The 25,721-nt window shown below is 49.5% G+C and overlaps 1 protein-coding gene across 2 annotated transcripts in view; it reads right to left on the bottom strand.

Moving 5' to 3' along the window:
- Positions 1–25,721, bottom strand: part of PPP2R1A (protein phosphatase 2 scaffold subunit Aalpha) — a 35,226-nt gene that overhangs the window by 4,350 nt on the left and 5,155 nt on the right. For both annotated transcript variants that reach the window (XM_021003640.2, XM_078145904.1), the window contains exons 2-9: positions 25,544–25,634; positions 22,188–22,288; positions 20,080–20,312; positions 18,344–18,491; positions 17,129–17,284; positions 3,007–3,121; positions 2,806–2,876; positions 690–824 (exon numbers count right to left, since the gene is read on the bottom strand). In XM_021003640.2, the coding sequence (XP_020859299.1) occupies positions 690–824; positions 2,806–2,876; positions 3,007–3,121; positions 17,129–17,284; positions 18,344–18,491; positions 20,080–20,312; positions 22,188–22,288; positions 25,544–25,634 (1,050 nt within the window). The remainder of the gene's footprint in view (positions 1–689; positions 825–2,805; positions 2,877–3,006; positions 3,122–17,128; positions 17,285–18,343; positions 18,492–20,079; positions 20,313–22,187; positions 22,289–25,543; positions 25,635–25,721) is intronic.

Below are 25,721 nucleotides of genomic sequence, written 5' to 3'. Positions count from 1 at the left end.
CCTCTAACACAGACACATACAGACGCACACATACACACATACACACAGCTGTTCCCTTGGTGGTCAGAGGGGCAAGGAGCCTGAGAGAAATCAAGGAAATTCAGGGAAATCAGTGGGACCTAAGATGGCATCTAACTCAACCCCATGCTGAATGCCCTCTACAACAGCCCTGACAAGGGCAGAGCTGGCCTAGACACACACCACACACACACGCACATACACACATACACACAACTGTTCCCTTGGTGGTCAGAGGGGCAAGGAGCCTGAGAGAAATCTAGGAAATTCAGGGAAATCAGTGGGACCTAAGATGGCATCTAACCCAACCCCATGCTGAATGCCCTCTACAACAGCCTTGACAAGGGCAGAGCTGGCCTAGACACACACCACACACACCACACACACACGACATACACACACACACAACACACACCACACACACACACACACACACTACATACTGGAGAACAAGCTGGTCACTCTCCTGTAAATGCGCTCCACTCACATCCACGGCCCATCCCCATCCCAGGGCATTCAGACGGGGACATCACACTCCAGATAAGACATGACCAGGGCCACGGACAGCAGGTCCATCTCCTCCCTCCCTCCAGACCCTTAACCTTGCGATCCATGAGCCAGTAATCTCCTCACACTCCCCCAAGCCAACATCTGGTCCCTGGCACACTCACCTCATCCTTCAGCTGGGCCAGGAAGAGAGGAAGGAGGTGCTCAATGGTGTTGTCTTTGCCCAGAATGGGCGAGAGACCCATGATGACTGAGGCCAGGGCTGACTTCACGTGCTGGTTGGCGTCTGACACCAGCTCCTGGAGGGTGGGGAAGAAAGGTCGAGATCTGGGTCAGAAGACACGCACCTAGTGGTCCCCTCCGAGCCTCACTGCCTCCAGTACCTGTGAAGCCCTGGGGCAATACCCATTCCCACCCCTCCTCACCCCTCTGGAGTTCTGAGAACCCAGCGACAGCCGGGAGTCACAGGTCCTGTCCTTCTACTCGGAGATAATCGACCAGGGCGGGTTCCCAAGCTGTCTCTGGGGGGAGTTCCCAATTTCCAATGGGTGAGGCTGTGCTATCACTAACTCTAGTTAGGATGTGAGAGCTGGAAGGGCCTTCAATCATCTGGGCCCCGAGCAGAAGACATCTGAGTCAGAAAGGAACTGAAGACGGCAACTGGTCGAACCCTTGACTTAGAAATGAGGCTTTGGCCGGTCAGAAGACATGCCCAAGGTCACCTGGCCAGCAAGTGCCAGGGCTGAGATTCAGGACCCAGTGCTCCTTCCAATCTGCCACGTTCCCTCCCCCCCACCCCAAACACACGGCATCAGATGCTTCAACATTCTCTGAGGAAATGCTCACTACACGGGCTCAGCCTAAATATGCCCCTGAAAAGACCCCTCACAAACCAAGCCCGAGCCACCTCTTATCCCCCCCCAAGCAGGCTGGGGGGCTCCAGCCATCTTTCACACACCGCTAGAAGGGACCCTAGGAGTCACTTCTTCTGGCCCGGAAGGCACTCTCTAACACCGCCAAGGGTCCATCTGCCTCTACGCTGAGCAAAGCACCAGGCAAATAGGAAGCTCACTGACTGCCTCAAACCACCAGTGACGGACAACCCAGAGCCTCCCACAGGTGCATGTACCACTGGCCCTGGCTTGGCTTCAGAGCTTCTCCTGAAAGAAGATCGCTCACCTCCCCAGTGTGATTCCACTTCTTCAGGCCTTGTATCTCCACTTCTTTTATCTGCTCCTCAAAGGCAGTTATCATGTACCTTCCCACCCAAGGCCCTCCTCACTTTGCAGATACCCTTCCTAAAGAGAACACCACGGTCCCCCCTGCCAGCCTCCCAGGCCCCTAAACAGGGACACAACACCACCTGCCTGGCCTCACAGAACCACTTCTACTCACCCTACACACCAACACCCCCCACCCCGGAGTCCTGCTCACAACAGACAAACCCACAGGCTGTAGGGCAAAGGTTAATATTCTTAGTGTCTGGAGCCCCTTGGGCAGGCAGTCAGTGAGGCCTAGGGACCCCTGCTCAGTAGCCTGCCTTTAAATGCATAAAATAAATTACCCTAGATTACAAAGGAAATGAATTAAATTGAAATGTTGTCATCAAAACATTTTTTAAAAAGGGGTGGGAGTTCCCAGGCCTCAGGTTAAGAGGAACACTGGGTCTGAAGTCAAAGATCTCTTATCAACATCCCCCCAAAGCAAGCTCTGAGCCTGCTCAGCTCCCTCAGCCCCTGGGAAGGGGACACACCCTGGGCTCCTCCGGCCCTCACGTCCACCGTCTGTAACATGAGAAGAGTAGGACCTCCCTTGTCTCTCCTCACAAGGCCACGGCCTTTGTAAACCCAAGAGCTCTACAGGTTAAGCTGAACAGCTGATTGTTTGTGGGGTTTTTTATGAAAAAGTTGACATAGGAGGAATCCAATTTCAGAAATCCTCCTCTTCTGCTACACCAGGTATATGGAAATGCTTGTTTTACTTGGTGTTTCTACAGTGCAGAATGTTTTTTAACTGACACAAACGAGGCAGAAAGGCAGCTGGGCCTTAATGTCAGAGGACCCAGACCAAGCTCATCACCCTCACTTTAACTTTCTGAGGCTGTTTCTACATCTAGGATGTAAGGATCACAGAAGGGACTCAGGAGGACCCAAGAAATCAAGTCTGAATCCCCTGTACAGATGAAGAAACTGAGGCTCTGAGTGATGAGATGCCTTCTGCAACCCAAAGCTGTGGGAAATTGGGGGCTATACTCTCATCCCAGCTCCCCCATCTACCCACCTTGATGCAGGGCAAGATCTGGGTCATGATCACATTCTCCCGGCAGTCTGAAGAGAGATTCTCACAGAACTCTGTGGGCAGAGAAAGGAAGGAGAAGCCTGAGTAGCATCTGTCACTGTAGTCCACCCCCAGCCCTACACATCTGACCCTCACCCCTTCTCCCCCTCCTCCCCACCGAGGCCCAAGTCCCTAAGCACCAACCTTTGACCTTGTGGGAGGCCGCTGCCCTCACCTCGGCCTCACAATCTTTCATGAGGTTCTGGAAGGCAGGGACCAAATCTGTCTTGGTGATCTCCGGGCCAACTGCCTTCTGGAGCTGCCAGAGTGACAAAGGGAAGCACATGAGGGAGGGGACAAGAGGTCAGAAGGCTCTGCCTCTGATTCCTCAATCTGACTGGTCTGGGAGGAGACGGAACACGAGGCTCATGAGACAAGGGTGAAGGGATCTGATTCTCGGACTTCTTGTCCAAGGTCAGGCACTGGCCATCCAACAATCCGCTCCATTCCTCCCCCCTTTCTCCTCTCCTTTCAGAAAAGGTTAGTGCTGAGTGAGAATTCTGCAATTCTAAGCCTAATGGAAAAGGAGGCAAGGTCAGAACAGGTGGGCTACTCACTAACATGGGACCAGGGCCCGGCCACATCCCCTCACTCCTGGCCTCCATCTCCTCCTCTTTAAAACAATGGGACCCTCACAGGATCGCTGGGGAGAGCTAGCTTGGTGAGAAGCGCTGCTCCCCCAGCCACCCTCCGAACGAGGGAGGGCACAAGCCACAGACAAAGGAGCCGAGTCACCAGCCAGGCAGCAGGCCAGGGTCCACACTGCTCCATCACCCCGGGGAGCGGGCAGCAACCCGACCACTACTACCCTCGCTCTGCAAAGGAAGCAACAACGTGGCCCCACACATTCCCTGTGATTCCTCAGACAACCCACCACTCAGACATAAGCTCCTTGAGGGTACAGGGACGGTCTGGCTTTTGCCTTTGTCTCCACACTGCCAGGTGCAGAATTTCATTCATTCTAACAATAACAAATCACACAGCTCTACTATTACAAAGGTTTGCAAAATTCAAGGCCATCTTCTCCCTTCTGCCACACCTCAGAAGTCCTCTTTCTAGTCCTCTCTCTCTCATGCATGCATGTCTACGCCAATCTACAAAGAGGGCTCTTCACGTATCCCACAGAAGTCAAAGACAGAGAAAAGTCCCAAATGTACATATTTTTATTTATACTTATATTAGGATGGAATCCCATCAGTTGGGAAATGGCTAGACAACTGCATTATATGAACATAATGGAATAAATATTACAGTGCCATATAGAAAGAACTCAGGGAAAACTGGGAAGACTTGTCTGAACTGAGGCAGCATAAGCAGAATCCAGAGGATGCTTGACACAATAGAAGCAGAATCAGGAAAGACAAGGGACCTGTCTTGATTGCAGAGGACTAAGGATGAGCGCCGTCTTCCCGTGAGAAAGGCAGGGAACTGTAGGTACAAGAGGAGGCACCTGCTATCCAATGAAGCCAGCACGCAGGCTCGTCTTGCTTAACTACAATCACAGACTCTCGAGGTTGGACATATCTTAAATACACGCAGGCCGACCCTCGCCAGGATAAAGCCTCCCTCTAGAACATCCCCAACAAGGGGTCAGGGCCTGACTTCCTAGGGCAGCCCATTCCACTCTGGGTGACGTTAGTGACAAGGGTTTCCTTAGGTCAAGCTTACCATCTGTTTCTTTGGTAATCCCTGCTACAGTGCAGAGATTTGGCCAAGCAGAATGAGGCTGAGCCCTCTGGATCCACCTCAAATGTTCTCTTCTCCAGACTAAACATGCCTAAGTCTCTGTGCCAATTCGTGCCTGGCACATTCAAGACCCTTGTGCCCTTTCATCACCCTGGCCTCCCTCCTCTGCTTGCCCTCCAGCTGATCGACATCCTTCCTTCTGAAGTTATGATGCCAGAAAACAACCATAGGCCTTCCGACCCGAGCGCAGGCCGGCCAGGAACACTAGGCTTTTTCAAGGCAGCCTTCAATCGCGTCAGCACCTTAGCTGTTGCCATGATACGAGAATTTCCAGCACTCTGGGATGAACCACTGCTAGCAAGCCACACTTCTCCCAGGCTGTCCCCACAAGTACCAAGCTAACCTCCAGCACCAAGAGCCTTCAGTAGCTCCCCAGCACCCCTGAGATAACACAAACGTCTCAGCTTGATATCTAAAGCCATCTCCAGCCTCGTAAGATCTATTCCATATGACTCCCATTTAGGTACTCTTAGGTTCCAGCCCAAAAGAACTATTAACTGGGCCCTGAACTGAGTCTCTCTCTCTCTCTCTGGTCTCCGTGCCTTTGTACAGCTCTACGCTTTCCCTGGAATGCACTCCTTCCTTACCGTTTCTTCTTAGAAATCTCACGTTCCTTTGAGGATCAACCCAGGCCAACTTCTACTCGAAGCCTTTCCCTGTCCTCCAGCTGTTAATGCTGTCTCCCTCTTCAAATAGCCACGGAGTTACCTCTGGATGTGTTACAGCCACCAGCAAAATGTTCCCTCTCTGAGGCAAGGACTTTGGGGAATCTATATATGCCCAGGACCACCTGGAATGGGGCCCTGCAGAGTAATCAATACTTGCTGAACTGAATTAAATGTCTTTATTTTTTTTTAAATAATTAATTTATTTTTAGTTTTCAACATTCATTTCCAGAAGAGTTTGAGTTTTGAATTTTCTCCCCATCCCTCTCCTCCCCAGTCCCCAAGACAGCATGCAATCTGATGTAGGCTCTACTTACACATTCATATCAAGCCTATTTGCACATTAGTCATGATGTAAAGAAGAATTAGAACTGATGGAACCACCAGAAAGAAGAAACAAAACAAAACAGATGAAAAAAAAGAGCAAACAGTCTGCTTCAATCTGCACTCAGACTTCACGGTTCTTTCTCAGGCTGTGGACAGCACTTTCCATCACGAGACCTTGGAAGTTGTCTTAGATCCTTGCATTGCTGAGAAGAGCTAAGTCTATAAAGTTAGTTATTGCACCACATGGCTATTACTGTGCACAATGCTCTCCTTCCTGGGTCTGCTCACTTCACTCAGCATCGGTCCATACAAGTCTTTCCAGTTTTTTTTGAAGTCCGCCTGTTCATCATTTCTTATAATAAGCACAATAGTATTCCATTACATTCATACACCACAGCTTGTTCAGCCACTCCCGAGCTGATGGGCATCCTCTCAATTTCCAATTCTTGGCCACCACAAAAAGAGCTGCTATAAAGATTTCTGTGCAGGTGGGTCCTTTCCCCATTTTATAATCTCTTTGCGATGCAGCCCTAGAAGTGCTATTGCTGAGTCAAAGGGCATGTACGGTTTTATAGTCCTTTGTGCATAGCTCCACATTGCTCTCCAGAATGGTTGGATCAGTTCACAACTCTACCAACAATCCATTAGTATTCTGATTTCCCCTCATCTTCTCCAACACATCCTGTTTCTCCAACATCTTCCTGTTTTGTCATGTTAGCCAATCTCATAGGTGTGATGTGGTACCTCAGAGTTGTTTTAATGTACATTTCTCTAATCAACAGTGATTTAGAGCATTTTTTCACATGACTACAGATGGCTTTAATTTCTTCCTCTGAAAACTGTCTGTTCATATCCTTTGACCATTTATCAACTGGGGAAAGACTTGTAGTCTTATAAATTCGACTCAGTTCTCTATACATTTGAGAAATGAGGCCTTTATCAGAAACACTGTCTGCAAAAATTGCTTTCCAGCTTTCTGCTTCCCTTCTATTCTTGGTTGCATTGGCTTTGTTTACACAAAACCTTTTCCATTTAATGTAATCAAAATCATCCATCCTGCATTTCATAATGGTCTCTATCTCTTGTTTGGTCATAAATTCTTCCCTTCTGCGTAGATCTGACAAATCAACTATTTCTTGCTCTCCTAGCCTGCTTCTAGTGTCAGTCTTTATATCTAAATTATGTACCCATTTTGACTTTATCTTGACAAAGTCAGATGTTGGTCTATGCCTAGTTTCTGCCCTGCTCTTTCCCAGTTTTCCCAGCAGTTTTTGTTCAATAGTTCTTATCCCAGAAGCTGGGGTCTTTGGGTTTATCAAACAGTAGATCACTACAGTCATGGACTACTGTGTCTTGCATGCCTAACCTATTCCACTGATCCACCACTCTATTTCTTAGCCAGGACCAAGTAGTTTCGATTAAATGTTTTCATAAAATATCAGTGAGGTTGACAGTTTTTAGAATCATAGTTTTAGAGCTGGAAGAGACCTCTGAAACCTCCTAATTCAACCCATTCATTTTACAGATGAGAAAACAAAGGCCCAGGGAGGCAAAGGAACTGACTCACGAGAACCTGAGTGGAGTCAGCAGCCCCTAGAGCCAGAGGGCGCACCCAGGACCTCTGACCCCAAACCTGTCGCACCCGTTTCCCTTAAAGATGATTAGGGGGGCAGCTAGGTGAAAAAATGGACAGAGCACCAGCCCTGGAGTCAGGAGGACCTGAGTTCAAATCCGGCCTCAGACACATAACACTTACTAGCTGTGTGACCCTGGGCAAGTCACTTAACCCCACTGCTAGCCAAAAAAGAAGATTCAAGACCATCACAGGGCAGCTCTAGGGGACCTTGCACTGTCGCTACATTCTTCCTGACATCCTGACATTAGAAGTGTCCAAAAGTAGCCTACTTTCCCACTGGAAGGAGATGGTTCCCCTACCAGCAGGTCCTCATGTGCTCAGGTACAAGATGGACTATAGGGGGTTTCTGAGGTCCCTGCTGACTGGGGGAAAAGCCTGGACTGGGGTACGAGCCTCATTCATCACTTAGTCCATCTCCCCAGCAGATATTCAAGGATAGAATAAGAAAATAACACGTTACTATGTGTGTGATCTGAAGACTAGAACAGCTAGTGTAAAGTAGCTCCTGGCCCAAAAGGTTGGCTACATGGCGGTACATTCTGGGGCCAATCTTACTGGATGCTACGTCGGAGGCCTAAATGATGAAGTGAGAAGAGCACAGAACTTGAGACCCCTCTCTCTCATTTAGTAGATGTGTGACAAGGGGTCTATCACTTGACCTTTCTTGGCCTGTTTCCTAGAGCTCATTAACTATCTACTATGTCGTAACGTTACCAAAATGGTCCTTCATTCTCAAAGCGGACCAAAATGACATCACTGCGCTAGAAGTCGAGTTTCAGTGTGTCCAAGTACGAGTCTGGAATGTTCCACCACAGGTCGGGCACAAATAGCAGGCAAAATGGTAAAATGGTCATCTCTTTTGATTCGTGTGTCAACTGGATTTAAGTGAGGCAGAGTTGCACAAAGTTGTCGGCCTCACTCTCTCCTCCAGAGTCACCACAGTCCAGTGGTACCAAATTATTTATCGAGGAAAGAGTGACCACACTGACAATTAAAGCTTCTCCAGCTCCTGGAGTATTTAAAGACCACGTAGTCTCCAGCGCCCCCAGAAAGCACTTGAACAGTTCTGTGCAGCACTATCCTCAGAGAAATGGCCAGGGTAGAGCCCAAGAGCCAGCTCACCACTGGGCCTGTAGCCTACAACACACCCCAAGCTGGCTCTCAGCACTGTGCTACCTTGTGTCAGGAGGCCAGAGGAGGACTGCACCCAGTGGTGAGGTTGGGGCCTACACACCCCAAGCTGGCTCTCAGCACTGTGCTACCTTGTGTCAGGAGGCACAGGCGCTGTAAGGAGGCCAGAAGAGGACTGCACCCAGTGGTGAGGTTGGGGCCTACACACCCCAAGCTGGCTCTCAGTGTAAGGAGGCACAGGTACTGTAAAGAGATCAAAGGAGATCAATCTTGCTGCCTTGAGCAAGCCTGGATTATTCAATCAGAGCTGCCCAAAAGCTGTCTGCCTCTGGAAGGCTTCATCTGCTCCATGTCCTTTAGGCCTGTCCTATTCCATATTATTCCACTTCACGTAATGACAGTTCAGCCCCACTTGCCAGCCTGCTTCCCTCTCACACAACGTTCCATCTCCTCTCTCCATGCCTCTCAAGGGCTGGCTCCCATATCAGGAACACACTCACCCTCACAGGAAGCCGAGCTTCTTACAAGGCACCACCTCCTATGGGAAGCGTTTTCTTATCTCCCCCAGCTTGTCCCCAGGTAAAATGACCTTGGCTCTATTCTGCATCTACTTCTATGAGTCTGTCTGCCAAGGCAAGCTCCTTGATGGCAGGAAGGGAGTTTCACTGTCATCTTGGTATCCACAGGGCCTGGCACATAACAGGCACTTAATAAATGTTTGTTGGCTAACCGACCTGCTTCACCAGACATCTTCCATGGATGTGAAATACTTGGTTAATCTTCAGACATCATACAAAATGTGGCTACTGGCCAGGGACTCTGACAGGGTGTTCCTGGCACCAGTTAGTGTCCAGGGCCTGTCAACTGCTTCTGTGACCGGGCCCTCTACCCTCCCACGACCATGGAGTAGCCAGTAAGGGATGACTCTGTGCTAAGAAGGTGTTTCCAAATCTCTTCAGTTGCATTTCTGAAATGGTACTTCTGCTAAGATTTGACTCTAACAGCCTAGGATGTCTGGAGAGTCCAGAAGTAACAAGGACAGGGTTGTGTCAGCTACATTAGAAACATAGTAAGATAAGAGGAGGAATGGAGAATCAAGCCACAAAGACCGAGACTCTGAATCTAAGGGACAAAGACACCCTTGGCCTAGAGGGGACCAGACAGCTGCTCCCTCCAAGAGGTGAATTTTCTTGGGGAATTCTTGTCGGGAGGATAAATGCTAATAACAATTCAAGTTACAACTTATTTCAGTGCCTGCCAGGTAACACCCTATGTGCTAATCTGAGAAAGGGCTGCTGGGGAATCTAGTTCTTAGCCTGGGATTTGGCAGCCTCTCAGAACTGGCTATAGTCACCATTCTGGTAGACAGAGAGTCACACCAGATCCAATTCTCATAAGTGGGAAGGAGGCTGTTACCACAATGACAACACACTTAATGACAGCAGCAGTAAGTTATCTGGGACCAAACCATGTGAAAAACCTGTCAAGGCAGAAACTGTAGTGTAATATATAACTTATTAAAATGCAATATTACTAGCTTGTATTTCTGTAACAGCCCTATGAAGGAGCTGAAACAACCATCTCAATTTTACAAAACAGGAAACTGTTTTCCCAACTGATAAATGGTCAAAGAATATGAACAGACAGTTTTCAGATAAAAAAAATCAAAGCTACCTATATAATCATATGAAAAAATGCTCTAAATCACTACTGATAGAGAAATGCACATTAAAACAACTCTGAGATATCCCCTCACACCTATCAGGTTGTCTAATATGACAGAAAAGGAAAATGATAAATGTTGGAGGGGATGTGAGAAAACTGGGACACTAATGCACTATTGGTAGAGCTGTGAACTGATCCAACCATTCTGGAGAGCAATTTGGAAACTACGTCCAAAGGGCTATAAAACAGTGCATGCCCTTTGATCTAGCAATACCACTTCTAGGTCTGCATCCCAAAGAGATCAAAGAAAAGGGAAAAGGATCTATTTGCCCAAAAATATTTATATCTGCATTTTTTTTGTGGTGGCCAAGAATTGGAAACTGAGAGGATGTCCATCAACTGGGAAACGGCTGAACAAGTTGTAAACTATGATTGTGATGGAGTACTATTGTGCTATAAGAAATGACAAGCTGGTGGATTTCAGAAAAATTTACATGAAAATGTAAATTTACATGGAAAGATTTACATGAACTGATGCAAAGTGAAGTAAGCAAAATCAGGAGAACAGTGTACACAATAAAAGCAACAATGTAAGATGATCACCTGTGAATGAGTTAGCTATTCTCAGCAATATAATGATCTAAGACAATTCCAAAGCACTCATGATGAAAAATACTTTTATTCTTCAGAGAAAGAACTGACGGAATCTGAACGCAAATCAAAGCATATCATTTTTCAGTTTATTTTTTTCATAAGGTTTTTTTTTTGGTCTATGTTTTCTTTCACAACATGACTAATATGGATTGTGTATCCATAACTATGTCAGATTGCATAACATATGAGGGAGGGGGAAGCTCTGAGGGAAGGAGAGAATTTGGAACTCAGTATTTTAAAAAACAAATATCAAAAATTGTTTTTACATGTAATTGGGGAAAAGTGAAATATTAAATAAAAAGATAAACTAAAAATTGCTCTACATATGTAATTGGGAAATATATCTATGCATATGTATATATACATGTATACATATATATACACACACACATAATATCCATGCTTAATGGTGGCCTTCCTTAGGGTGGGGAGGGAAAGGGAGTGGGGAAAAAAAATAAAGTAAAAAGTAAAGCAGAGAACAAAAGAAAACCTACAAGGAAGAAAAGAAAAGCTGGGTAGTTTCGAAAACAATGTATAGTATTTATTACATAGGTTTTCTTGAAGTGGAAATTTATTGTTTTATATTGAATCCTCTCTTATGATCTGCTGTATACATGGCAATGTTTGGGGGGGGTTTGCTTTTCTCATTTTATATTTAAGTTTAAAATAAATTTGAAATTTTTTAAAAAAATAACAAACAGGAACATATGGCTCAGGGAGTTCAACTGATTCACCCAGACTCACAAAGCTATGGCGAGGCACAGAAGACAAAGAAGTGGCCTTGCAGAGCAGAAGATCTGCAGTGAAATCCCACTTCTGATAAATATGACCCTGGGCAAGTCACTTAACCACTCAGTGCTCTAGGCTAGAGATGTCAAAGGCCAAACCAAATTAAAATGGAATTCAGAAATATTTAACAAAATAAATAAAATATAATAAAATGAAGATCACATCACATTGTAAAACTAAGTTGGTATCTGGCCCACGGGCATTCTCACGTACGGACTTTGCTGTTCAGTCATGTCTGACTCCTCATGACCCCATCTGGGCTTTTCTTGGCAGAGATAATGGAGTGGTTTGCCATCTCCTTCTCCAGTTCATTTTACACATGAGGAAATTGAGGCAAACAGGGTGAAGTGATTTGCCCAGCGTCACACAGTAGTAAGTGTCTGAGGCTGAATTTGAACTCTAGGCCCAGTGCTCTGTGCACTATGATGCCCCCAACTGCCCATGGATGGAATAGTGGTGCCCATTTCTATCTGGGTTTGACACCATTGCTCTTAGGTGACTCTAAGTTGCAAAGAAGTTGCTTCCCTGCATTTGTGGAAGGAGTTTCTTCATCTGGGAATTGCCTAATCCAATGAACATCATAAATCCGGTCCCTATCCCCAACCCTTCTCCTGAACAGCTCTGAGGTGTCAGCACCCAAACAAGAACCCAGGGCACTGAATTTCAGGTTCTCGGTCCTTTCGATTGCAGCCCACCATCTCCCAGAAAGGCGCAGGCCTGACAGGGAGAGGGAAGGTGTAAAGGAAAGACCCTTCCTTTCTGACCAGCACACCAGACACAGCGAGGGCAGGCTGACCGCAGATGGGCAGATCCTTGCATTATTTCGCCATCTCAGTACACTTTATAACCTGCAAAGCCTTTCCTGCCTGGTAGGGACACGGATGACCTAACAGCCGCTCTAGGGGAGGGTGTGGAACCACACAAAAGTGGGGCAGTCACTTGGATCTGGGCCCAACAGTCACTAAACTGGGCGTGCCCACTGACCCAACAACGGCAGCACAGGAATATCAAAGACAGCAGAAGAGGACCCGAGCGCACCAACGTATCCACAGCGCTGCTCTTTTTTGGGGTAGCAAAGAACCGGAAACTAAGGGAGCGCTCACAAGCGCTCACTGGGCAATGGCTGTGAACGTGCTCCAGGAAATGATGAAGGGGATGGCTTCAGGGAAACCCGAGCACTCGTATGAGCAGAACAAGAACACCGGACAGAACAGCAACACTACAAATAAGCAACTTTGAAAGCCTCACGAGCTCTGACCAGACCCCGACCTCTGAGCTCAGAGAACTGAAGACGAAGTGTGCTGCCGCCCTGCACGGTGATGGCTTATGTTTTCTCGTGGCCAACACAGGAATTGTTTCGCTTCACTACACAGATGTGTCAAACAGCACTGTTCTTTTTTTCCTAATGTGGTGACAAAGGAGTCATTTTTGTTACTTGAAAAAAATTAATGAAAAAAAAGAAAAAGAAAAAAACAGGGTCACAGAATTTCTGGTGGTCACAGTCAAGACTGCCAAAAATTTTCTAAGGAACACAGTGAGCCGGGCCTGGGGTCAGGAGCAGCTGAATTCAAATCCAGCCTTAGACATTTATTATCAGTGTGACCCTGGGTAAGTCGCTTTACTTCTGCTTGCCTCAATTTCCTTGCCTGTAACATGAGGATATTAATAGCACCTCCTTCCAGGATGATTCTTGTGAGGAAAAATGGGATATTTGTAAAAGGGCTTAGATGATCTCAGAGTGTGCTCTAAGTGCTACTATGGACATGTTTCTAGGACTTAGAGCCGAGACGCTAAAAATCACTCAATCCAACCTCCTCACTTTATAGACGAGGAAACTGAGGCAGCCCAGAGAAGAAATTTGAGCAAGGTCATACAGCTGGCCAGGTGAGAGCCAGGGCTCAAACCCCAAATCCCCTGGTCAATAGGATGGGGTCACCAAGACAAGAAATCAGATCTGGGGCTGCACTGAGGGAGGCACAGGGTCCAGGACTGGGGGGAGGAGCCTTGGTCAGACCATCTAGGCCAGTGATGTCAAACTCAAATACAAACTGATGCCACTCACCAATGTACACGGGGATCCCTGCTGCTTCATGCTGACTTAGTTTTAAAATGTATCGTCATCTATGCCTTGTTATATTTTCATTTATTTGTTGAGCGCTTCCCTGTGATGTCCAGAGCTATTTGACACCTCTGGTCTTGAGTCTTACATTCGGTGCCAGGTCAGTGAGGGTCACTGGTAAGACAGAGGGGCTCCAGAGCAGGATGGCGACGGGCCTGAAGAAGATCTGAAGGATGTGGGGAGGTACAAGGCTAGGGAAAATGCTGCCACGTGGAAAATGGGTTAAAAACGTTCAGCCCCAGAGGGCAGAGTGAAGAATGGGTGGAGCCGACCAAGAAGCCAACAGAGGTCTATTTCAGGCAGCCCCTCCTGCATGCTCCGCTGCCCAAAGGAAGATTGGCCACCTCGGCAGGGGGACGGCTTCAAGAGAATATACCCTGCAGGCCAGCTTCTCATACAGATATGGATGGCATGAGCAAGACGACCCCTATGCTCCCTCCTGATTCAGGCTCTCCAATTCGGCCTTCTGACAACACTTCAACTGTACTGCCAGGACTCCACTAGATTTTGAAAGGAAAATCTGACAGGTAGAGACCAGCTGGGGTCATAGGCCACACTCAGGCTACAAGTCAAAATGGGAGTGGGGAGCAGAGGTTCTTCTGATGGCAGGAGAAGGCTACCAAGTTTTCCTACTTTCCTCAGAGCTGGTAAATTCTTACTAAAACCCGTTCCTGGATGGAGGGGGAAAGGAGAGAAGGGAATGTGGAGAGGGTGGTCCTGCAAGCACCAAGAGCACGGGGGTGCCGGCTGGCATCTGCCAAGATGGGCACGCTGCCCACTGTGACCTCCTGCTGGGACAGCACACCAGGGAAAACCAGTCCCCTCTCACTCTCACTATTCTGCTAGTTCTGCCCCAGAGCCCAACTGAACAAATCTAATCTTTCTTCTCAATGAAGGCCCAAAAGACATCCGAAGACAAATCACATCTGCATCCCCCGGAAAATCTGCCCTTCTCTGATTTAAAAATGTCTTACTCACAACATGATCGCTCAATGACTTCACAAGCATTGATTAAGTGCCTACTGTGTGCCAGGCACAATGCTAAGCCCCAGGAATTCAACAAAAGAAACACCAGGCTCTGCTCTCAAGGAACTTCCACTCCCTTGGGGGAAATAATGTGTAAACAACTCGATGTCTACTACACAGAGTAAATGAAGAGTAAGCTGAGAGGCCCTGCACAAGCAGCTAGGAAAGGCCTTCAGGAAAAGGCGAGATTTAGGCTGAGTCTTGGAAGAAACAGGGAAACTGACAGATTGAGATAAGAAGACAGAACATTCCAAGCCTGGGAGGGAGACAGGACAAAGAAACAGAGAGAGGGCAGAACGTGAAGCCTCGCGATCAGAGGCTGCCAGGTGGGAGTGGACAGCGTCGCTGGGACAGAGCACATACCCAGAGGAGGAAAGCAGGAGTCGTCAGGGCACGCGCTGCCAAGGAGAAGCCACGACATTTAATCCCAGAGGTGCCAGGGAGCAGCAGAGCTCCTGAGCAGGAGTGACGTGGACAGAAAGAGTAATCATCTTGGCAGCTGAACGGAAGATGGACAGACTGAGGTGGGGAGACCTGCGGCCAGGAGACCAGTTAGGAGGCAAAGGTGACAAGGGCCAGACTGTGGCCACAGCTCTGTCAGCAGAGAAAGAGGTGTACATGAAAGATGACTCGATGGCACAAACAAGATCGGCCAGTGGCCCAGCCACGTGGGCTTACTCTCCCAGGGACGGCAACAAGGCTTCAAGGCTGGGTGACTGGGACACTGGTGCCCTTGACGCTAACGGGGAAGTTAAAAAAGAAGGGAGGATTTTAGGACAAAGAGAAATGAGTTCTATTTGGGACATGCTGCATTTGGGACACCCACGGGACAACGAAGGGTCCAAAAGGCAATGGGTAATGTGGGACTGTAGTAGGGCTGCATATATAGGTCTGAGACTTGTCTACATAGAGATAATAATAGGATGCATGGGATCTGATGAGCTCACCAAGTGAGCTAGACAGGATAGAGCGAAAAGGAGAAGCTCCAGGACAGAGCACTGGGGGACACCCGCACTTAGTGGATGCAAAAGAAAAGAACCAGCAAAGCAGACTGGGAAGGTGAACCGGGAGAGAGCTGTGTCATTAAAACCTAGAAGGGAGGGAGAAAGAATCAAATAGAAAAGGTTTTCACCAGCGTCAAAGGCTACAGGGTTCAGAAGGCTAAGGATGGCAATGAAGCGATGACTGGGAACTTTGAAGAGGGCAATCTGGACTAGTTTCAAATTCCCTCTCCATCCTAGCTAATCTCTATCCAATTTAACAAAGTTACTCCTGAACGTAGCCTTCGAGGGGGCACACGCCATTCTACACAGGCTCCTCTAATAAGACAAATCATCTTTTCCCTTATTCGGGATATCAGGCTCTCATGAACTAGGTCTAAAATTACTCCTGATCCTCAGGCCTTTTTCGAATGAAAGAGGTCCCTGAAATGGGAAGCGGGATGGGATTGTGAAGAAATACTTCTGTACTGAAAGGATTAAGGCAGTGTGGCACCACAGAGCAGTCTCTGGAGGCAATGGACCTGTGTTCAAATGCCACCTCTGACACTTACAATCTGTGGGACCTCAAGCAAGTCATTTAACTTCTCTGAGCTGTGGCCATGGCTGAGGAGAGAAAGAGGTATTATCAAGGATGGTGTAATGGCAAAAACAAGAAGATCTGGTGGAGGCCCAGCTACAAGGTCTCAGTTTCCTCATCTGTAAACGAAGGAGCTGGAGCAGATGGCTGCTGAGATGCCATCCAGCTCTCCATCGAAGATCTTTTGACTTACGTAATAATAAAAATAATAGCCAGAATCTACATAGTGCTTTACAATGTATAAAGACTTTGCCCTACCACCGCCCACCCACTGAGGCGGATGGCCGGCAGTTGTGCTGTGGTTTAAAAGCACTGGTTTCACTCCCAGGTCTCTGCTACATACTAGCTAATCGGCCCTGGACAACTTTCCTCACCTGTAAAATGGGGACAACAATACCTATGCTATTTACATCACAGTCATAATGAGGTGAAAGCACTCTGTAAATCTTCAAATGCTCTAGAAATGTAAGTTACTATTATATTAATGAGAAAGAAGAAGAAAAGCACAAATCCTTCCCTGGCTGACTCATGGACAGTGCAGGAAAGGAGATGGAAAGGCTGCCACTTCCCCTTCTCTAGAGAAGGGAAGAAAGCCAAAACCCTAACAGATCCCAAAAGGCAGGAGACTTGCAAGGGCAGCACACAGCCTAACTGGGAGCTAAAGGTATAGGCTTGGTCAAGAACTGGGGAACAGTAAGGGACAACGGTAGTGTGGGGAATCACTCTACCAAGGGCAGGCTGGGCTCTCCAGGACAGACTGAACTCAATTCTTCAGCTCTGGAGAGTCAGGGATATCAGATGCGTCCCCTGTTACCTTCTGCAAATCACCAAAGTGCTAGGGGCTGGCCCCAGAGCCAGCAAGCTATCAATATCTAAACAGGAAGAGAGATGTCACACCCAGAAGCCCCTTTCCAAGGCACCCCAACCTACCTCTGTGAACTTGTCAGCCACCATGTATCGGACTCGCCAGGACTTGTCCTCAGCTGCTTGCCGTAGCGTGGGCATGACCAGGGCCTCCAGGTCCTCTTGGGGCAGCAGCTGGGCAATATTGACACAGGCCTCCACCGCCAACAGCCGCACCGAGTCCTGAGAAAAGAAAGGAGGGAGCGCCAGGAGAAGGTTACTGGCTGTGGTATGCCTCAAGTACAGAATCGGGGAAGCTCTGAGCTGGGCGGATGGCAGAGGCAACCTCACTCAAGAATCCCCTCTGTAACAGCCCTGACATTATCCAGTTATCCAGTCTCAGTTTAATCCCGGATTCTTCATTCTTCCCAGCTTCTGCACTCTGTTCCAAAGGTCTTCCAGCACTAAGAGAATGATGACATCAAGATCACCAGTAACTTCCTAATCACTTCACAAGGTGGCTCGCTGCATTAGGATGAAGCCTTCTTTGGAGGAAGTCACAATCTATCTGTGTCCCTGAAACTTGCCCTTGCTGACCCTGAATGTGACCTCGGACTCCAAGCAGAACAACTGTGAGCCCTGTTCTTCACGGCAGTTATTGAAATGGTAATCCTCACATCCTTCCCAAGTCTTCAAATACCCTAAGTTCCATTCAACCATTCCTCATATGACATGGGTAAATGATGAGGGAGGGGAAGGAGAAAGAAAAGGGCCAGTTTCCCTGGAGGACTCATCCACTCCACCAAACAGTCAGGCTCTGCTCTTGCCTCACTGTAGGAGAAGTAGCAGAGGGGGAAGTCTAGATCAGTGTGCCAAGCTCAAATGAAACAGATCCTTTCAGGCCATACTGACCTAGAAAACCACAAATTCTTATTATCTATCATTTTCCGATGACATTTCCAGCTGCTTCCCACCCTGGTAGTTGAGCTTTGCCTCCTTCCCTCTGACAGTTTTCTGCCTTTGGTCTGGATCACTTCTAAGACCTCCCACACCAGGGCGCCTTCTGTGCCATCCCTGCCCTGAGCAGAGGGAAACTCTGCCAAGGAGGTCTGATCCCCACCCTCCTGCCAACTCTAACCAAGTCGGCCCCCTCTCCCTCCTTTGGGGAATCCCACCCCTGAGGTCCGGGTTAAGAGAAAGAATGATGTTGCCATAACCCCCAAGCCTCTACCCCCCCCCTCCCCAAGGCTGCCCCTACAGACACAGCTCCATGGGCGGGGCACGGGGTCAGAGGCTCCTCACCTGCTCGTCAGAGGCCAGGTTGGAGAACATGGGTATGATTTCGCTTTTGACATTGTCCAGCTCAAGAACCTTGGCAAACTCTCCCAGCTTGGAGGCAGCAGCTCGTCGGACCATGGGGGTGTCATCAGAGCACAAGTTCCGGAAGTACCTGTGAGGAACGCATAGAAAGAAGCCGAGGATGGCAGCACATCCCCCAAAGGACTTCCAGTGTGCCTTTTCAAGACTAGACAACTCTGGGCAGTTTAAGAAAGCTAGCATTTGCAAATCAGAATTACTAGAAAGCAAATATCCCTAACCCAAAAAAGATCCCTTCCCACCTAAGAGTGCTTAAATGTGAACATCTGTTTTCAGCCCCAGCCAGTGTTTCCCTCAGGCCCTCATGTCCCTTACCCTCCAAGGCTACCTTGTATCTATGCCTAGGCATGTATGGTGTTCCCTGGTAGAACGGAAGCTCTGGGGGCAAGGACTGACTCATTTGTGTAAGCTCCTTGCCTGAGCAGGAATGCTGGGACCCTTTCTACTGGAAGGCCTTGTGCCCACCCGTGTCTGGCACATGGTAAATAATCAATGCTTGTTTGATGGGCTGATGGCAGGTTTTCCCACAAGTGCCATTTTTACAGCTCGTCAGCCAGCTCTGTATTTCTTCACTGAGCTTCTTTTTGGAATTTTAAGCATTTATTTATGACTCATCTCAGAGCTTCCCTCACTTAAGTCTGTGTTTACAACGTGCCATCTCTTAAGAATTTACCAACCGTCTCAGGGCTGTCTTTAGGTCCAGACCTCAAGAAGAATACAGACAAGCACCTCCGACAGAACTGTTAGAGGGGACAGCAGGCCAGCACCTAGTCAGTGGTTGCTAAAATCAGAGCCGACTTCCAACCAGAACAAAAGCACAGAAGCATCTGTTTCCAGTTCCTGAGGGAGCTCTCCTTGGTACCGTTTCAGGGTTACAGATCTGAGACTGGGTGGGGCTAGAGTAGGTCAAAGCTCACGTCAGGAGGCCCTTGCCTACCACCCATCCCGTGTGAAAGGGGTTCAAAGCACCTCATCGACACTCTAACACACCGACGGTAAAACATGTACACTTATGTCCACGTGCGACATGCCTGGTCAGCCGAGAAAGGGCCAGACCAGGAGTCGAGAGATCTGGCGGCAAGGCCCAATTCTGCCACAGCTCAGCCAAGCGGCCTTCTCCTGAGCCCTGCTCCCTAGTGGATAAAACAAGGGGGCTGGTCTAAGTGATTTCTAAGGGCCATTCCCTCTCCGGAATCTGACTCACAAGCTACAAAAGGATCAAAGCACAAACTAGGCAGGAAATAGTCTAAGATAATTGGCCACCTGGGGCCTGGAAGGATGGACAGAAACAAGCGTCTGTTCAGTGGTGCCCTCCTATGTGCCAGGCACTGTGCAAAGTGAGACACAGGCTAGCCTGGTGAAGGGGACACCTAGGAGAAGTATCTCAGTGTAGCACACTGTGGACACTTGTGACAAGGCCTCAGGTTCTTCATCAGTAAACAGAATAATAACATTTGCACTCCCTATCTCAAAGGGTTGTTGTGAGCGGGGCCCTAGAGAAAAGTGAATTATCTGAGGCCTGGGACAGCAGGGGTCAGGATTAAGGGGAGAGGCTGGGACTGGGGGAACAAAGAGAATGTCAGGGTGAAGGAAAAAATGAGCTCTGGGGAGCACTGATGAGGGTGCCGAACCCAGGCTGTGCAAAGGAAAATCACACTCACTGCCGAAGCTCTGCCTTGACAGCGCTGGAGACCCGGGGATAGCAGACGGAGAAGAGCCCACAGGCTGAGGTGCGGGAGGTGAACCAGTCACCGCCCGCCAGCCGCTTCACAAGGGGCACAAAGTGAGCCTCCAGGTCCGAGGGCGAGTGCTCGTGGGAGATGATCCGGAGGGAATCCACTGCCTTGTCCCGAACGACCGTCTCCTCTACCGTGGCCAGGGATTCCAGAGGGGGCTGTCGCAAGGGACGGCAGGGTCACATTAGCTCTTCCAACCTTCCCGCTACTGAAAGCCTCCTCCCCCATCCCTCAATGTTTGGCTCAAACCCTGCAGCCCCCAGAAAATTTCCACTGCTCCAATCTCCTTTTCCCCACTTGTGCTCTCCCAGGCCGAAGGGAGCTCTCCTTCGCCTGGATACGCAGCCCTCAGTTACGGCCCTCATCACATCCTGCCTCCTACCCCAGGTACTTACATCACACCCAACCCCCAGACTGTGAGCTCCATCACTGCTGGAGCTGGCGAGCACAGTGCAGGATACGGGGCAGGTTCTGGCTCTCCTACTTACGAACTGGTTGACTTTGAGCAAGTCCCTTCTCCTCTATGGGTTCTGTTCCCTCACCTGTCACATGAAGGGTTGGGCTAAATGATTTCTAATGTCCCTTCCAGCTCAGAACCTACGGCCTCACACATAAGGAGCAGAGGACACTGGACTGGGCCAGCAAAAGATCTGGGTTCTAGGCTCATCTCTACCGCCGCTCCCTGCGTGAGGGGCAAGCCCCACACGGCCCAAGGTCTCCATTACTCCTCCGGAAAATTAAGGAATATCTCTAGATCAAGGATTTTATCCTTTTTTGAGTCACAGACTCCTCTCATAGCCCAGTGAAGTCTATCATCCCCCTCGAAGAATGTTTTTCTTTCCTTTTTTTTTTGTAAAAAAGTGAGGCAATGGGGTTAAGTAACTCGCCCAGAGTCACACAGCTAGTGAGTGCTATGTGTCTGAGGCCGGATTTGAACTCAGGTCCTCCTGACTCCAGGGCTGGTGCTCTATCCACTGCACCACCTAGCTGCCCCCCAATATTTTTCAATAATTAAAGGAAATGCTAAATTTCACGTAGAAGTTAATGAAAATTAAGGTGTGACCGTTTGCCACGAACTCTTTCAAATCTAGCCACAGATCCCCAAGGTTTCAAATCTCGGATCTAGGTGACCTCTACCCTTGCCTCAAAGTGTGGCCTTCCCAGCATGGCCATCCCTCCCCCTTCTCTAGGCCTCAATTTTTCCCATCTGTCAAATGACCGACTCACACTACGCGGCCCGTAAGTCCTATTCTCAAATCTGACTCAACAATAATCTCAGCAGACATTTACTAAGCCCCTCCTGTATTCTGGGCCTCAGGTGACCCAATGCTGAAGTGGCACCGTCCCTGCCCTCACAGAGCTTACACTCACACTGGAGCTACACTCTATTTGTACACCAGCTCTCTGTCTTCTGGCCAGCTCACTTCACCCTCTGGGCCTGTCTCCTCCTCTGTAAAATGGGAATGACAGCTCCCATTACCTACTCAACCTGGTCTGCAGGAGGCACGTGCTGCATGGGTGAGCCGGGCCTCTGGTGATCTCTAACATGAAAGGCTAGGACCAAGGGGGCTCCAAGGAGCCTCCAGGAGACTCTCCAGGTGGGCGCAGGGTGTTCTCCGCCTCTGATGTCCCCCCAGGGGGGCTTGCTGTTGGAGAGCCCCAGAGAGAGGGTTTGGGGCTGGGATCATGACCCCAGCTGCACCAGGAAAGGGGTCTCACTGCCTGGCTCTCCGGCATCCCCAGCCAACTCAGCATGGTACGGCACCGAGAGAGACCTCTGGCGTGGAGGCACAGCACCCCGGGCCTTCCAGGCCTGGAGCCACGCCCGCCCCAGAGCTCCACATCCTGTTCACTGTGTCCAGGTCAGCATCCTGCTCTCCTCTCTCATCACAGCCCACTAGACTCTAAGCTCCATGAGGGGGGAATGGTGTCCTCTCTCACCTCACAGGGCCACAAACGGATGCCTGCTAAGCATCTGCTGAACTGACTACCCCAAACCTAGGGAAGGGATGCCCAGCCCAGTCCAGACTCACCAGCAGGCAGTGGACGTACTCTGGCCCACCCACCAAGGTGGTGAAAGTCCCCAACTGCTCAGCCAACGCCAGGAGCACTTCATCTTCATCGTAGATAGTGTCTGTGGGACAGAGTCAAGCTCACCATCCTCCCTCCTCATTGCAGACCCCCAAGAACCCCAGGTGTGGGGATTCCGGGAAGCCATCTTTCTCCCAGGCCCACAGCCCAGGGGTTCTCTGACCCACTCACCCCCTCAAGCTATCGGGCCTCGAACTTTCCACCTATTCACTTCTCAGCCCACCCCCCCAACAGCTCTGCAGACATTGCATAAATGACCTCCAAGCTTCTGGCTCTGACACTCCCAGTTCAACGGTCTAGGAACCTAATATCTATACACCTGAGTTCTAAAATTCCAGCGTGACCTCTTGACTTCCTCATCGTCAGATCCAAAGGCCTTTTCTCAATTCTCATCCTCCTCAACTGGAGGCATTTGCCACTTACACCTTGCCCCTTCCCTCAGCCTCCTCTCCTCCTCTACACCATCCAGGTCTCCTCCATCCTCTCTGAACAGGCCTTCTGTCTACACCTGAAGTGGATCTCCCAATGGCCAGCCCTTAGCCCTCTGCCATAGTCCACGGCCTCTCTAGATCACTCTCTGGGCAGTTTCAATGATTGCCTCTATAGAGCCAACTCCCTCATCCACCTCACCTTTCACCTGAGCTCCAGGTCCTGTGTCTGCCACCCAGCCTCAGAGGCCCCCTCTGTAAAGGAGACACTGTCTAAAAGGCTTTCTAGCCCAGAAGTGCTACAGAATCTATAATCAGAGAGGAGAATCAGAAGAGGCCAGCTAGAGCACACATGCCAACCTCTAACAGCAATCTCCTCACTGCACCTGTGACCAGTGGCCATCCTGTCTGAAGACCTCCAGGGATGAGGAACGCAATCCCTTTCCACAGAGTCTGCTCCACCACCAGATGACTACACATATGAAGACATGCTTCCTTCTGCTGAGCTGAAATCTGCTTCCCTGCTGGGCTGGAAGCTGAGCCTCGCGCTGACCCCCACCACACAAAGAGGCTGCCCTCCCTGCCCAGTTTTCCAGGTTCAGCAGAAATGCCACCAACCCCCAGGCGTCATGACTTGAGTTCACGCAGCCCAGCAGGTGCCTCTGTCCCCAGCAGCACGAGGGCACACCAACCTTCGGCAATTAATAAATATTTACCAACTCAAACTGGGTCCCTGAGGACATGGCTCAGACCACAGCTTGCAGAGACAGCACAACATGAAAAAACTTTCTAACCATTAACACCTGGAAAAGACGGCCTCACAGAGAGATACGTTCCCTGTGACGAGGTCCTGAAGCAAAAGAATCCCACAGAATCACAGAACGTCCCAGCTAAAAGGATCTCAGCAAGACAAATCTTCAAGAGCCCCCCCGCACAGATGCGAAGAGCACTCCCGGCCCGGGAGAGCTGGCCTGAGGACGCGGTTAGGCTGGGTGACCTCTCACAGCCTGCCCAATCTGTCTTCCGTGACTCTCAATTCCCTAGCAGAGAGCTTCCAGGGGCTCCCTAGCACCGAAAGAGGCCAGAACAATGAGGCAGAAACAAGGCCGGCCTCAGAGTCAGAAAAGCGTCCAAAAGGGTCGCCCTGCAGAAACGTGAGTTGTTACAAAGGGCTCGAGGCCTAACTCCAGCAGGGCAGCAGAAGCAGCCCGGGCGGGGGAGTCTGGCTTTCCTCAATCTACCCCTACGAGGCCTAACACTCCCCACGATTCTCCACCTCTCTGTTCAAGCAACTGCCTTTCAAGGCCTCAGGAAGCCTGCTGGACCATCCTGGCAGGCAGGGCCCTCTCCTCTCAACAATCTGACAGCACCTCCCTTTTTCCAAGGCCAGTCTATGCAGAATAAACCTATTTCCTCCTCCAGAGAGCCATCAGATATTTAATGATAGTAACAATGTTCCCAGATCCCACCCCCTCATGTTTCTTCTAGACCAAAAATTCACAGTTCCTTCAACTGTTCTCCATTTAGCCTGATCTCCAAAACTCTCAGCCTTTGTGGGCCTACTCTGGCTTGTCAAAGTCCTCCGTAAAATGCAGGTCCTGATCTGAACCAACCACCGAAATGGGGTCTGACCAGAAAAGAAGAAAAGAGGACCACCTCCCCCACATGGATTCGTTACTGCCGCTGAGGCATTCACTTGCTTCCGACTATTCATATCCCCATTTGGGGTTTTATTGGCAGAGGTACTGGAGTGCTTTGCCATTTCCTTCTCCAGCTCATTTTATAGATGAGGAAACTGAGGCAAACAGCATGAAGTGACTTGTCCAAGGTCACATGGCCAATAAATGTTTGGGGCTGGATTTGAATTCAGATCTTCCTGACTCCAGGCCTGGTGTTCTATCCACTGGGCCACCTGGCTGCTGTGTGGATCCTATATTTCTATTTGTACAAGTGAAGATTCCATTCCTTTTATTACTGTCCTCCTCCTCAAATGCCTCTCAGTGCACAGAGGTGACTGTACTCTCCAGGGTTCTTCTGGCAGAGGTCAAGTGCTGACAGGTCCTACAGAGCTATAAAAGCCTCAGGGATAACCCCAGGAAGGGACCCCATGCCTCTCTTCACGCCCATGCCAGCTGAGTGGTGAGATCCACACTGACCAACAGTGTACCGCCAAGGGATGATGCAATCTTCCCACACAGCCACTCCAAGATGGTTTTTCTAAGGTGTGGAAGAGCACCCATCCAGATTAAACCAAAAAGACGCCCGTGCAGTGCTAACTCTGAAGATCACCTGGCAAGTCTGTCTGTAGGCCAGCTCGGCCTCGCAGGAATTGCTGTCCCAGCACTTCTAGCCCATTCTGCGCTTGGGAAACAGAACCCAAAGAGAAAGGCTTCCAATTCATCCCTATCAAATGGCATCTTGTTAGATCTAGAAATCCGAGGAGATTCTCATCTGGCCATCCACTACGTCAGTTCATTCATGATGCTGGTGCCCAGAACAGGGCCCCAGGCCTGCCACCTGAGCTCCTTCCACGCTGACATCGATCCATCACGAGCCAAACGGTCTTTTGGCTCAGTCGGTCAAGCCCTCCCAACCCACACCATCTCATCTCCTCTGAACCCAAAAGGAAATCTGGAGACAGTCAAAGAGCTTGCAGAAAGTCAGATACACTGGTCTTTGGCATTTCACTGATCTCCTGCCCAGTCTACTGGAGGTCTACAGTCTCCCCTAAAAGAGGCCATCCCCTCGATACCCAGAAAGGTCCCCCCGTCCCTTCCTGCCCAAACAGCCACCTCACCAGACAGCAGCGGCCTCCTTTCCTCAGCACCCCACTCCCATGAGGCCCCAGCTTTCTAGGCAGGATCCCTTACCTGTAAGGAATGGAAGGAGCTCGCTCCGGGTCCTCTCCACGCCGAGGGCGAGGGCGATGGTGGACAGCTTCTTGATACTGTTGAGCCGCAGCTAGAGAAGAAAGCAGAAGTTGATGACCGAGGGCTCTCAGCACCCTGGCCTATGCTTGGGGGGATGGAGGAGGGCTCCGGCAACAAA

Source organism: Phascolarctos cinereus, unplaced genomic scaffold (genome assembly GCF_003287225.1).
Source record: "Phascolarctos cinereus isolate Bilbo 61053 unplaced genomic scaffold, phaCin_HiC Scaffold_726;HRSCAF=1367, whole genome shotgun sequence".
Lineage (NCBI taxonomy): Eukaryota > Metazoa > Chordata > Mammalia > Diprotodontia > Phascolarctidae > Phascolarctos > Phascolarctos cinereus.
The sequence above is the reverse complement of the archived record's forward strand: the minus strand, read 5'-3'. Positions and strand labels throughout refer to the sequence as shown.